This window comes from Canis lupus, chromosome 25 (assembly GCF_003254725.2).
Source record: "Canis lupus dingo isolate Sandy chromosome 25, ASM325472v2, whole genome shotgun sequence".
Lineage (NCBI taxonomy): Eukaryota > Metazoa > Chordata > Mammalia > Carnivora > Canidae > Canis > Canis lupus.
The window spans coordinates 18,448,543-18,463,732 of NC_064267.1; the positions used below are offsets into that span (position 1 = coordinate 18,448,543).

General features: G+C 35.8%; 1 protein-coding gene and 1 long non-coding RNA gene across 10 annotated transcripts in view; one reads left to right on the forward strand and one right to left on the reverse strand.

Moving 5' to 3' along the window:
- The window catches only part of LOC112669577 (uncharacterized), a 60,249-nt gene that overhangs the window by 23,689 nt on the left and 21,370 nt on the right, over positions 1-15,190 (forward strand). The window lies entirely within an intron of this gene.
- Positions 1-15,190, reverse strand: part of PARP4 (poly(ADP-ribose) polymerase family member 4) — a 95,993-nt gene that overhangs the window by 16,117 nt on the left and 64,686 nt on the right. Inside the window, exons 30-33 of one of the 2 annotated variants that reach the window (XM_025462807.3) lie at positions 14,642-14,764; positions 4,181-4,487; positions 3,477-3,694; positions 1,665-1,764 (exon numbers count right to left, since the gene is read on the reverse strand). In XM_025462807.3, the coding sequence (XP_025318592.3) occupies positions 1,665-1,764; positions 3,477-3,694; positions 4,181-4,487; positions 14,642-14,764 (748 nt within the window). Of the gene's footprint in view, positions 1-1,664; positions 1,765-3,476; positions 4,488-14,641; positions 14,765-15,190 lie in introns of both variants that reach the window. The other variant, XM_049101071.1, reaches the window with a different exon arrangement.

Here is a 15,190-nt window from a genome sequence, read left to right on the forward strand (position 1 = left end):
CTATCATGGATAAATAAATCTTAAAAAAAAAAAGATATTCCACCTATTTGCTGAGATTCTCCCATTTGTTCACTCATTCTGTTCTTTTCTGATAAATCTTTTACTATACTTATAATAGCCGTTTTAAATCCTTGTCTGCTAATTCCAACAACTGGGGCATCTGTAGGTCAGCAACTATAGGATATTTTCTCTTAGATTATAAGTCATATTTTCCTGCTTCTTTGTATGTTATTACATTTTCATTCCAGGTTGTATATTGAAAACTGTGGAGACTCTGGATTACATTATGTTATTCTAAAGAATGTTGAGTTATTTCTGGTGATAGTATCCTTTAAAACCTTTGTTTTAGGTTTTGTTAGGGTGGGCCTATTTTGTTTTTCCCTTTCATCCTGTGGGACAGTCTTTGATTATGGTTTATGGTCCTTTTGACCCTTTTGGGTTTTAGTGGAAAACTTGAGATGTTTATAGATTCTAATTTGCTATAAATTAAACACTGAACTCTGTCTCCCCAACACCTGACAGCAGCTGAAATCTTTGCTCTGCTCTTTTTCTTTCTAGCTGTTGCTTTTTTCTGGATTCCCTGAAGTCACATCCTGTGTATGTATGGGTTAGGGGAGAATCAACAACCTGAGGGAATTTGAATGCATATTTCAGAGCTCCCTGCTCTGTGGCTCACTCCTTCCCAGGATTTTCACCCTTAATTTCCAGCCACTTAGGCAGCCTTGAACTGTGACCTCTATGTCATTATCCTATTAGACTTTCTGTTTCAGTTCTAACTTCTCATATGTCTCGTGAACTGAGAATCATCTTTGGGTGAACAGCTGGATAAATGTAGAGCTCATCTCATTTTCTTTCTCTTTTCAGGGATTTGGTACCCTCTAGCTTCTGCCTGTTCTTTTTTTAATTTTTTTTATTTTTTATTAAATTGCATTCCAGGCCTTAAAAGAGTGGTTTTATTTTTATTTATTTATTTATTTATTTATTTATTTATTTATTTATTTATTCATTCATTCATTCATTCATTCATTCATTAAATATATATTTTTAAAGATTTTATTTATTTATTTACGAGAGACACAGAGAAAGAGAAAGGCAAAGACACAGACAGAAGCAGGCTCCACGCAGGGAGCCCGACATGGGACTCCATCCAGGGTCTCCAGGATCACGCCCTGGGCTGAAGGCAGTGCCAAACTGCTGAGCCACCGGGGCTGCCCTATTTATTAAAGATTTTATTTATTTATTCATGAGAGACACACAGAGAGAGACAGAGAGGCAGGGATACAGGCAGAGAGAGAAGCAGGCTCCATGCAGGTAGCCTGACATGGGACTCAATCCTGGGATTCCAGGATCATACCCTGGGCCGAAGGCATATGCTCAACCGCTGAGCCACCCAGGTGTCCCTAGAAAATAATCTTTATGTTAAGTTACTGAAATTTTGGATTTTTAAAATAGAAGTTATTGTTATTTATGCTAATTAATTTTCACAGGCAATATCCTAATTAGTGATAAAGATATGACTAGAATCTAGTCCTCTGTTTCCTTTGATGGTTAACAAATATAATTCCACATAACTGACATAATTAGCACATTGGTACACTAGTTTGCAACAAAATTTACAACAGTTAAGAACATGCCATTTAATTAATAGAAAAATGGTGACTTACCCAGAGATCTAATGCCTTTTTGTTCAAGAAAGCTGTTTAAAATATTTATATTAAGATTTAATATAAATCCTAGTTCTGGTGTAAGCTTCCAGAAGCCATCCTATGAAATAAAAAAAAAAATTAAGCCACATTATTGAAATTTAATTACATACATAAGATATTAATGTAATAAATAATGTTTCCAATGATCTCATTTCAGTTTATTAAGACATTTCTAAAATTTTTATTATCAAACATTTTATCTTTATTATTTTTTTAAATCAATGTTCTTTATAGAACTATAAGTTCTATTAGTTCTTGATATACTAGTGACACAATATTGTTGGGAGTCTCAAAAAATACTATGGACATTATGTATCAGGTGGCACTTATAAATGGTGTTATGTGTTTTTTTCTTCTAGTAATGCTTTGAACTGATGTTTCTCAAACTTTTAAGTAGCAGATTCCTTTTGATCAACATTAAAAATGTGCCTTTATGATGTCTGAAATATGAAAATGACATTTTTTTACTAAATATAAAATTGTAAAAAAAAAACAAAAAAAAACAAAAAAAAATTGTTATGGTGAATATGGTCTTTAAAAATACTTTACTTATCCTCATTGTCCTCTGCCCACCATACCCAACTTTCTAAGGCTGATGTTTATTACATATTATAAGGTGGTTGTAAGCCTGAACATGGGGATCTTGAACTTGAAGTAGATCGACTCCAGGTCTCAAGGCAACTGATAAAGGGAGCAGAAAGGAGAGTAAGGTCATAGGCAGGTGCACAGACTCTATGGCAATAATTTGAAAAATAAAAGCATTGATATAGGCTAACTAGTATTGAACTAGTTCTAGATGCCAGGTTTTTGTTTTTTAAAAAACCTTTTTAGCCAGTTCTTGTGGAAAATCTTTTATTATATCCACTTTGCAAATGAGGATACTGAGGCACAGAGAAGTTTAAGCACCTTGTTCAAAGTTGCACAGCTAACAAGTAGCAGAGGCATGATTTAAGCCCCAACAGTTTGGTTCCAAAGCCCACAGACAGCAGTATCTGCTATACTGCTTCCAACACTGCTTTCATGTACATTCTTTCAGGTAAAAAATAAAAGCTGGGCAGCTGTTATTATCTTGTTTAAACCTCAAAACCACTTTATGAGGTAGCCATTATTATCATCCCCAGTATATGGGTAAAGAGCCTGAGACTCAGGAAGGTTATCTGACTTGCCTTAAATCACAAAGCAGTAAGACTGAGGCACAAATTTAGTCTCATACTAAATCAAGTTGCTTTTTTCACTTTATATCAAAACAAATAATAATATACGTGAGGCTGGGTCTTAGTACCAGTGCAGGAACTAAATTTATTGGGTGTTTATTAGCTTCACAAATGGAATGATAAACTGTAACACAATCTTACATGTTGAGTCATATTCCCAAGACCATATGTGAACTTCACAATGAGATGTTTACATGATTGTAATTCATCTATCTGTTCTAGAATCTAGGAAATCAAGGTGTTACCCCATGACCCACCCAGGGGTGCTAATATTCAACCAAGGAATATTAATATTCACTTGCATGATATTTTGGCCTAACAATTAAAAGTAGATAGATAAATGCCATCATCAAGCAACTGTATTGTTCAATGACTTTTTTTTTTTAAAGCAGGATTTTATCAATGAAGGAAGCAGTGTGTTGATTTACATTCTTCCACAAGTCACTTACCTCACTAATACACTGGTAAACATTTCAATGACCAGCTACTTTGAGTATTTCTGTTCTGAACTATGAAGCTAATTAACCATACACTTAAGGGTAAATTAGACTAATACCTCAGTTTGTAGACTGAAGAGTTCAGTCCAAGGCACAAAATTCATCCAGCTTTGTTCATCTTTTTGTGACTGAAAGCTTGCAGTAAAGTTACTTCCTCTTATATCAAATTTTGCCGCTTTTTGAAAACAACTACTTGTCAGAAATTCTGGTGTTTCATTATTTTCTGTTGCAAAAAAACATTCATAACTTGAAGGTGATGAAATTCTGGCAGAAAGATCTGTGGAAGAAGACTCCAATTCAGTGTTAGCAAACAGATCTATTGGTGGCTTGTAACTGGTGCTCAAAGGAACTACAGAATTTTGAAAATAAAGAGGAGAATCAGAATGGTAATGAACGTCAAACCCTCTGGATGGACTAGCAGAAGAAACTCTTTTAGGAAGAGACAAAAAAATATTTGGCTGCAGAAGAGAGTCCAACTCATGGGAAATGCTACCAGAATTGTCGGTCTTATGGCTTTGAGAAGTTTCAGGTAGATTAACCTCTCTGGATTTAAATGAGGCACCTAAAAGAGAAGAAAAAGCAGAGGATCCAAAACGTGGGGAAGGTGGTCTGGAAGGGGTACGTGACTCAGGGGTAAAGTCACCCAAAAAGTCAATTTGAAGGTCTTGGTCATTCTTAGATGGACCAAACTGTTTGAGACTCTTAGGACAAGCAAAATTAGCCTTTTTATGACATAGGCGGGGAGGATGAAGGAAACTAGTACCAAAAAAGGGCTGAACTTCCAAACAGGCTGAACTATGGGCAGCAGAAATGCTATAACCAGCCGGTTTTAGGAAAGGGGCAGCTTCACAAAGTGGTAGTTTAAATGACTCAGAAATTCTGGTGTCCAATGGCTTTTCCACATCTCCATGTTCAATATTGACTATTAAAGGTTTTTCTGATAGTTGGGAACCAAAATCTTCCAAAACATCCAAATCTTCAGAATATTCCAGCCGAGATAATTTAAACTTTCTGTTCGTCAAATGTGGTTGTGGCAGTTTTTCTTTCCATTCAAAGAATGCTGAAAAAGGCTGTCCAAGAGGGAAAAATATAAGGTAAGGAAAAACACAAAATAAAATGAACAATCAAACATACTTCCTATAGTTGACTTCTGAGTAGACAGACATGTAATCATAATCGCTTATCCTAGAGCACTGAAAAGAGTATATATTCAAGATAATTTAAATACAACGTCCTACTTATATAGATACAAATCTTATATAGAGATTTGGAGAGAACAGCAACAATAAATACATCTTCCTTTCTCTATATTCTTAGTGTGCTAAAATTTTCAATACCCCTCATTTTATACAAAAGAAAAGTCAGCACTATAGAAGTGTCTTGTTCAAGATTTTAAAATTAGCAGTATCATAGTGTGTAATTGGCCCTAAAATAAACTGATAATTTGAAATAAATTATTCTGGTCTTTTATTCTGCTGTTCAGAAATATTAAGGAAATGGGAAAACTGAAAAAAAAATTTCAAAAGCTTTAAAGTAACTAAACGAATGCATCTTTATACCAGACTTTAAACGACATGTAAAATAAATGGGAATTGAGGATGATATGCTACTACTATTCCTGGAATATAAAAAGTCTTTCTTAAAAAGATACATGTAAATAAAATCCAGTTTTATATGAATTACAAGTCTTTGAGATATTTTGGAAATAATTAGCCTGGCAGCACCTGATTGGCTCAATGGGTAGAGCACGTGGCTCTTGATCTTGCAGTTGTATATTTGAGCCCCACACTGGGTGTAGAGATGACTTAAAAAAAAAATCTTAAAAAAAATAATTAGCCTATAATTTTACCAAGGTAAATCAGCTGTTTTTTTTTTAAAGTGTAGTCTTTCCCCATTCAGTCATTTCCAGTATACATTTAAATAATTATGCTGCAGAACATATAACAAGACACATATTTGAAAATAACATTTAAAAACAATACTTTTCTGGTTAAATTTCTCTTAATTACAGAAGCAAACTAAATAGAACAATAATGATGGATCAGACCTATCAGATATTAAGGCATTTTATAAAATTACAATAATGAGACATCAATGGAATAGATGGTCCAGCAATAGATCCTAAAACACAGGAATTTAGTAGATGATAAAGATGACATTTTTTAAAAAGCTTTTATTTATTTATTCATTGAGATACAGAGAGAGCGTGAGAGAGGCAGAGACACAGACAGAGGGAGAAGCAGGTTCCATGCAGGGAGCCCAACACGGGGCTCGATCCTGGGACTCCAGGATCATGCCCCCTGCCAAAGGCAGGTGCCAAACCCGCTGAGCCATTCAGGGATCCCTAAAGATGACATTTTAAGTCAATGGGAGGAAAAAAAGTTATCCAATAAACAGTGTTGGGGACAGTGGGTAGCTAATTAGGAAAAGAATAAGGTTAGTTCCATACTTCCTATCTTATACCAGGATAGATTCAAATTGGATGAAAAATTAAATACAAATAAGAAAGCATAAACACTTTAAAATAAAAACTATTTTAAAAAGTAAGAGGACACTTTGAGAAAGCATAATTTCTGAATAGTAAAGCTGTTTTTAAGCATGATAATAAAAACCAAAACAATAAAACAAAAACAAGTAACCCAAAGATCAAAAAATGTGACTGCACTAAGAAATCTGCATGACAAAAAGATGATGAATGACATCAAAATATAAACGGCAAACTGGGACACAAATTTGTGCAACTCAAATTACAAACAGCTAATTTCCCTAATATGTAGTTTTCCCGAAATAAAAAAATTACTAATAACAAAGGCAAAAGACATGTAGATAACACATAGAAAAGAAGATATCTAAGGCTCTTAAGAATATGAAAACATGCTTATCTTCATTCACAAAGAAATGAAAATTAAAATATCACTAACACATTTCTCACCTGTCCAATTTGCAAAGCTCAAACATTTGAATGATACATTGGGTTAAGGAGGGACAGTAAGAGCCTCTTGCATGCTACTGATGTGAGTGTGAATTGACATAACTTACACAGAGGGCAATTTGGTTAGAGTTAATTGAAATTTTCAGAATGGATTTACTTAGGGATCATTGATATACAATAAACTGCATATTTAAAGTGTGTAATCTGAGGAACACCTGGCTGGCTCAGTTGGTGCAGCACCTGACTCCTGATCTCAGGGTCCTGAGTTGGAGCCCACATTGGGAGTAGAGTTTATTTTAAAAAAATAAAGTGCATCATTTGGTGCACTTAAGTAGACATCATGAAGCCATTATCACAATGAAGAGAATGAACATATCCATCACTTCCAAGGTATTCCTGCGCCCTTTTGTAATCCACCTCATTCCTCTCCTCATTATGCCCAGGCAACTACTATTTACTTGCTTTCAGTAACTTTAGAATGGTTTACATGTATTTTGTATCAATGGAATCATACAATTTCTATTCTTCTTTGTTTGACTTCTTTTAGTTAGCATTAACCATCCTGACATTCATCCATGTTGCATGCATCAACAGTTACTTCCTTTTTATTGCTGAGTAGTATTCCATCATATGGCTATATCACAATTTGTTTATTCATTTCCTGATGGTTGTTTCCAACTTCTGGCTACTATAAATAAAGCCACAATGAGTACTTATGCAGAAATCTTTGACCATAAACTTTCATTTCATTTGGCTGGGTCAAATGGTAGGTGTACGTTTTATTTTTTAAGAAACTGTCCAGGAGTTTGTAAAATGATTTTGCCATTTTTAAAAGAAGATTTCATTTATTTATTTGAGAGAGAGAGTGAGAGTGAGAGAGATCACTGAAGGAGAGGGAAAGGGAGAAGCAGACTCCCTGATGAGCAGGGAGCTCGATGCGGGGCTGGGTCCCAGGAACCAGAGGTCATGACCTGAGCTGAAGGTAGATGCTTAACTCACTGAGCCCCCCACCTTGGTTGTGCCATTTTATACTAACCAGCAGGTGCAGGAGAGTTACAGTTGTTCCATATCTTTGCCACATCTAGTACTGTCAGCACCTTTTAGGCCATTCAATTGGGTATATAAAGGTATCTCATTGTGGTTCCAATTTTCATATTCTTATGTGACTCATGATGTTGAACATCTTTTCATATGCTTGTTTGCCATCTGTGTATCTTTTTTGGTGAAGTGTCTATTCAAATCTGTTCATTATCTTATTGGGTTTTCTTATTGAATTGTAAGTTTGCTTTATATATTTCAGATGTCTTTATCAGATGTATTTTACAAATATTTCCTCACAGTCTTTGGTTGGCCCTTTTATTTGCTTAATGGTGTCTTCTGAAGAGCAAAAGTTTTTGATATTAATGAAGTCCAATTCACCAATTTTTAAAAGTTTTTTAAATTTAAGAAACCTTTGTCCAACCCAAATTCATTAACATTTTCTCCTATGTTCTCTTCCAGATATTCTAGCATCAGTTGTTACATTTAAGTCTATATTCCTATATTCTAATCTTTGCAAATGGTCTGAGTTAAGGATAAAAGTTCATTTATTTTTTCCCTTTTATTTTTTTACTTAAATTCAATTAACATATAGTGTATTATTAGTTTCAAAAGTAGAGTTCAGTGATTCACCAGTTTTATATAACACCCAATGCTCATTACATCCCATGCCCTCCTTAATGTCTATCACCCAGTCACCCCATTCCCCTATCCCCCTCCCCTCCAGCAACTCTGTTTTCTATGATTCAGAGTCTCTTATGGTTTGTCTCTCTCTCTCTCTCTCTGATTTTTGTCGTTTTATTTTTCCTTCCCTTTCCCTATGCTCCTCTATTTTGTTTCTTAAACTTCACATGTGAGTGAGATATAATTGTATTTCTCTGATTGACTAATTTCACTTAGCATAATAACCTCTAGTTCTATCCATGTCATTACAAATGACAAGATTTTTTTTTGATGGCTGAGTAGTAGTCCATTGTATATATACACCACCTCTTCTTTATCCATTCATAAAGATGTTGATGGACATCTGGGCTCTTCCTGTAGTTTGGCTTTGCGGACATTGCTGCTATAAACAGTGGGGTGAGGTGCTCCTTTGGATCACTATATTTGAATTGCTGGAGTAAATACCCAGTAGTGCAATTACTAGATTGTAGGGTACCTCTATTTTTACATTTTTTACATGGTGAATCTTCATACTCTTTTCCAGAGTGGCTGCACCAGTTTGCATTCCCACCAACACAGTAAGAGGTTCCCCTTTCTCCACGTCCTCACCAACATCTGTAGTTGCCTGACTTGTTAATTTTAGCCATTCCGACAGGTGTGAGGTGGTATCTCATTGTGGTTTTGATTTGTATTTCCCTCATGATGAATGATGTGGAAGATATTTTCATGTGTCTGTTGACCATGTGTATGTCTTTTTTGGAGAAATGTCTGTTCATGTCTTCCATACGCTTCTTGACTGGATTTTTTGTTCTTTGGGTGTTGAGTTTGATAAGTTCTTTATAGATTTTGGATACAAGCCCTTTATCTGATAAGACACTTGCAAACACCTCCCATTCTGTCTGTTATCTTTTAGTTTTGTTGATGGTTTCTTTTGCTGTGCAGAAGCTTTTTATCTTGATTAAGTCCCAATAATTCATTTTTGCTTTTGTTTCCCTTGCCTTCATAGATGTGTCTTCCAAGAAGTTGCTGTGGCCAAGTTCAAAAGGGTTGTTGCCTGTGTTCTCCTCTAGGATTTTAATGGATTCTTGTCTCACATTTAGATCTTTCATCCATTTTGAGTGTATTTTTGTGTATAGTGTAAGAAAGTGGTCCAGGTTCATTCTTCTGCATGTGGCTGCCCAATTTTCCCAACACCATTTGTTGAAGAAACAGTCTTTTTTCCACTGGAAGTTCTTTCCTGCTTTGTCAAAGATTAGTTGATCATAGGGTTGAGGGTCCATTTCTGGGTTCTCCATTCTGTTCCATTGATCTGTGTGTCTGTTTTTGTGCCAGTACCACACTGTCTTGATTACAGCTTTGTAGTACAGTTTGAAGTCAGGCACTGTGATGTCACCACCTTTGGTTTTCTTTCTCACCATTCCTTTGGCTATTTGGGGTCTTACCTGGTTCTGTACAAATTTTACGTTTGTTCCAGCTCTGTGAAAATGCTGGTGGTAGGTTTTTTTTTTTTTAATTCAATTTAATTAACATACAGTACTACCAGTTTCAGAGGTAATTTAGTGATTCATTAGTTTCATACAACACCCGGTGTTCATTACATAAGTGCTCTCCTTAATGCCCCTTACTCAGTTACCCCATCCACCCACCTCCCATTGGTGGTAATTTGATAAGAATTGAATTGAATGTATAGATTGCTTTAGGTAGTATAGACATTTTAACAATATTTGTTCTTCCAATCTATGGGCATGGAATGTTTCTTTGTGTCTTCCTCAATTTCTGTCATAAGTGCTCTATAGTTTTCAGAGTACAGATCCTCTACCTCTTTTGTTAGGTTTATTTCTAGGTATCTTATGGTTTTGGTGCAATTGTAAATGGGATTGATTCCTTGATTTCTCTTTTTGCTGCTTCATTATTGGTGCATAGAAATGCAGCTGATTTCTGTGCATTGATTTTATATCCTGCCACATTGCTGAATTCCTAGCAATTTTTTTGTAGAGTCTTTTGGGTTTTCTACATAGAGTATGTTGTTTGCAAAAAGTGAGTTTGATTTCCTCTTTCCCCATTGGGATGCTTTTTATTTCTTTTTGTTGTCTGATTGCTGAGGCTAGATGGCTGGAATTATGTTGAACAGTGGTGAGAGTGGGCATCCCTGTCATGTTTCTGACCTTAGGGGAAAGGCTCTCATTTCTTCCCCATTGAGAATGACGTTCACTGGGGGCTTCTCATATATGGTCTTTATGATGTTGAGATATATTCCTTCTATCTCTACTTCCCAGAGGGTTTTTTTTTTTAATCAAGAAAAGATGCTGTATTTTGTCAAATGCTTTTTCTGCATCTATTGAGAGGGCCATATGGTCTTTATTCTTTCTTTTATTAATATGGTGTATCACATTGATTTGTGGATATTGATTTGTGGATCCTTACAGCCCAGGAATAAATCTTACTTGGTGAATAATCTATTGGATCCAATTAGCTAGTACCTTGTTGAGAATTTCTGCATCTATGCTCATCAGGGATATTGGTCCGTAATCCTTCTTTTTAGTGGGGTCTTTGTCTGGTTTTGGGATCAAGGTAATGCTGGCCTCACAGAATGAGTTAGGAGGTTTTCCTTCCATTTCTATGTTTTGAAACAGTTTCAAAAGACTAGGTATTATTTCTTCTTTAAATGTTTGGTAGAGGGATCCCTGGATGGCGCAGCGGTTTGGCGCCTGCCTTTGGCCCAGGGCGCGATCCTGGAGACCCGGGATCGAATCCCACATCGGGCTCCCGGTGCATGGAGCCTGCTTCTCCCTCTGCCTGTGTCTCTGCCTCTCTCTCTCTCTCTCTCTGTAACTATCATAAATAAAAAAAAAAAAATAAATAAATAAATGTTTGGTAGAATTCCCCTGGGAAGCCATCAGGCCCTGAACCCTTGTTTGTTGGGAGATTTTTGATTACTGATTCAATTTCTTTGCTGGTTTTTGTTCTGTTAAGATTTTATAATTTTTCCTGTTTCAGTTTTGGTAATTTATGTTTCTAGGAATCTATTCATTTCTTCCAGATTGCCAATTTTTGGCATATAATTGCTCACAATATTCTCTTTTTTTAAAAATTTTTATTTATTTATGATAGTCGCACAGAGAGAGAGAGAGAGAGGCAGAGACACAGGCAGAGGGAGAAGCAGGCTCCATGCACTGGGAGCCCGACGTGGGATTTGATCTCGGGTCTCCAGGATCGCGCCCTGGGCCAAAGGCAGGTGCCAAACCGCTGTGCCACCCAGGGATCCCACAATATTCTCTTATAATTGTATTTCTGTGGTGTTGGTTACGATCTCCCCTCTTTCATTGGTGATTTTATTTATTTATTTTATTTATTTGGGTCCTTTCTCTTTTCTTTTTGATAAGTCTGGGTTTATCAATTTTGTTAATTCTTTCAAGGAACCAGCTCCTACTTTCATTGATATATTCTTTTTTTTTTCTTCTGTATCATTGATTTCTGCTTTAGCCTTTATTAATTCTCTTCTCCTGCTGGATTTAGGCTTTGCTTTGCTATTCTTTTGCCAGCTCCTTTAGGTGTAAGGAGATTATGTATTGGAGACTTTTCTTGCTTCTTGAGGAAGGCCTGTTTTGCTATTGAGCATCTTTTCATGTGATTACTGACCATTCATATATCTTCTTTGTAGAAATGTCTATTCAAGTCCTTTGCCCTATTTAACAAATTATTTAAAGATGTATTTATTCATATGAGAGAGAGGGAGGGAGGGAGGGAGAGAGAAAGAGAGAGAGAGAGAGAGGGAGGAGAGTAGAGGAGGGGCAAAAGGAAGGAATATTCATGCAGACTCCCTGCTGAATATGGAGGCTGGATCTCATGACCCATGAGATCACCACCTGAGGTGAAACCAAGAGTCAGATGCCCAACCAACTGAGCCACTCACCTGCCCCTGCCCTATTTTTGAATTGGGTTGTTTGTTTTGTTGTTGTTGAATTTTAGGAGTTCTATATATTCTGGATATTGATCCTTTATCAGATATATCACTTTTAAGTATTTTCTCCCATTCTGTGGGTTATCTTTTTATTCTGTGGGGAATCTTTTGATGTGCAAAAATTTTTTAATTTTCATGAAATCCAATTGCTCTATTTTTTCTTTTTTTTACTTTTGCCTTTGGTGTCATGTCCTGACAGATTATTGTTAAATCCAGTGGGTGAAGATTTGTCCTGTTTCTTCTAAGAGTTTTTATTGTTTTAGGCCTTACATACAGGTCATAGATCCATTTTGAGTTAATAACCTAGTATATGATACTAGGTTAAGAGTCTAATATGATTCTTTTGCATGCAGATCTCCAGTTTTTTCAGTGGTGTTTGTGCTTTCCTCAATGAATGGTCTTGGTACCAGTGTCAAAAATCATTTGACTACATACTCAATGGTTTATTTCTAGGATCTCTATTGTATTCCATTGGCCTAAAGAAGTCTGTCTTCATACCAATATCACACTGATTTGATTACTGTACCATTCGGGTAAGTTTTGAAATCAGTTAAGTGTGAGTCCTCCATTTTTGTTTTTCTTTTTTCAAGATTATTTTGGCTATTTGGAGTCCCTTGAAATTCCAAATGAATTCTAGGATGGATTTTTCTACTTCTTCAGTAACATTGCTGAGCTTTTTTTTTTTTTTTTAAAGATTTATTTATTTATGATAGACAGAGAGAGAGAGAGAGAGAGGCAGAGACACAGGAGGAGGGAGAAGCAGGCTCCATGCCCAGAGCCCGACGCGGGACTCGATCCCGGGACTCCAGGATCGCGCCCTGGGCCAAAGGCAGGCGCTAAACCACTGAGCCACCCAGGGATCCTCCATTGCTGAGCTTTTGATAGAGATTGCATGGAATCTATAGGCTGCCAATATTGACACTTTATTAATATTAAGTCTTGCACTGTCCTATCTTCAAGTTCACTACTTCTTTCTTCTGCCTCTTCAAATCTGCCTTTGAATCTCTCTAGTGAATTTTTCATTTCAGGTATTATACTTTTTAGCTCCAGAATTTCTTTTTGCTTTATTTTTAGGTCTTCTATCTCTATTGATAGTTTCATTTTGCCCATTCATCATTTTCTTTACTTTTTCTACACCTTCTTTTAGTTCTCTGAATATCTTTAAGATCATTGTTTTAAAGTCTTTGTCTAGTATATTTGTCATTTTGTATTTTTCAGGGACAGTTCCTGTTGTTTTATTTTTTCTTTTGTTTGGGCCATACTTTCCTGTTTCTTTGTATGCCTCATGATTTTTTCCCCTTGAACACTGAATATTTGAATCTAATTAATGTGGTAATTCTGGATATGAGATTCTCCTTCTTCCCCAGTGTTTATTGTATTTTTGTTATTCTTTTTTTTCTTTTTTAATTGTTGTAGGCTGATAATCAGACTAAAGTGTAAACTTAATGTCTTAAGTCTTTTCTGAGCCTTTCCTTGGGTATGGGCAGTTACTTTTAAATTATCCCCATATATATATGGTTGTTTTTTAATGTCCTGTCTTCAATGTTTGACTCCCAAAAGGGGAAGAGCAAAAAATGAGCAGGAGGAATAAAGATGCAGGCTCTTTTAATCTCCTGGAAATTGCTTCAGCCAAAGGGGGAGGGGTTTGCAACAATGGGAGAGGTGGACCAAAGGCAGCCTACCTCTTTGTCTGCTAATTGGGATACTGCCTGTCTATTTTGTGGCAGTTACAACTTCTCTTCTCTCTAGGGAGAACTTCAAAATGGATCAAAGAAAATGAATGTTGCATATATTGTGTTTTCCCAAAATTCCTCTCAGATTTTTCCCTTAGATTCTAAATTCCTAAATTTTGGCAGTTTTATTTTGCTAACCTAGATACCCAAGGATCTTATTAGCCCTGTTTTGTTCCTTTGGTACCGAAAACTACTTCCAGTTTCTATGGGAGTCACATTTCTAAATTTTTACTTCTGGCTACAACGGCTACAGTATAAAGTACTATAAACTTTAAGAATTATTAGTGGTGGGCAGCCTGGGTAGCTCAGCGGTTTGGCGCCACCTTAAGCCCAGGGCATGATCGTGGAGACCCAGGATCAAGTCTTGCATGCGGCTCCCTGTGTGGAGCCTGCTTCTCCCTCTGCCTGTGTTTCTGCCTCTCTATCTCTCTGTTTCTCTCGTGAATGGATAAATAAAATCTTTTATTATTTAATTTTATTAAGTTATTAATTTTATTTAATAATAAAATGATATTTTATTATTAAAAAAAAGAATTATTAGTGGTAAATTTAGATTATCAGGTGGGACTTTTATCACTACTTTCATGACCAACCTATTAATTACTTAGAATCAGTGACTTTGGTTTCTTGTATGACAATTTATTTGTTATGAATGAAGCCAAATCATAGTTTTTCCCCTTTGGTACTTCATATATATATATAGCTATATATATGAGTGGTGACTTTGTCAGTTATGTAACAGCTTTTTTATAAATGTGCAAATATTTTCCATTATGAAGGAAACAACAGTTTCTGCATATACAAACATTAAGGGTGCTATTTTAAGCAAAGGGTTCCCCTTGACCATCATACAGATATAAAAACACAATATTAATTTATTTGGTAATTAACATTTACCTGTGCCACACTGTCTTCCAGTTGCTCTTCCTGCCAGCCTATGTATGGCAGAAAATCTATATCTTCTTTGGCAATAAGTTCCGAAATATTTGGAATATCAAGAAAAGGTGACTCCTTACCATCCTATATTGAGTCACAATTAGGTAAAAACAAAACAGACATTATCAAATTAAATAATTATTATTCTAAAGCCCAGTAAATCCTTAGTTTGAAATATGTATGGGTTTCAGATTAGAGTGTGTGTCCTGGGCCACAAGAGAGAAAGAAAGAGGCTAAAAAGACAAGTATACTCAGTTGATTGGTTTTCCTCTTTATTGAGCTGGGTGTGGGTATTGTGCTAAGTGCCTTCTGTTGTGGGCTTTCCTCTTAAACTTATGAAAGAGAAAAGGTGTCTCTCAGGGTGAGGGAAACTCAAGCCCTTTTTTTTTTTGAGGATCTTGCATTAATAAAAGATGAGAAATGCCAAAATGTAACAAAATTATAGTGTATCTCAGAAGTACACATATACCTAAGTAATAATTATAACAATAAAAATATAACACATGTGAC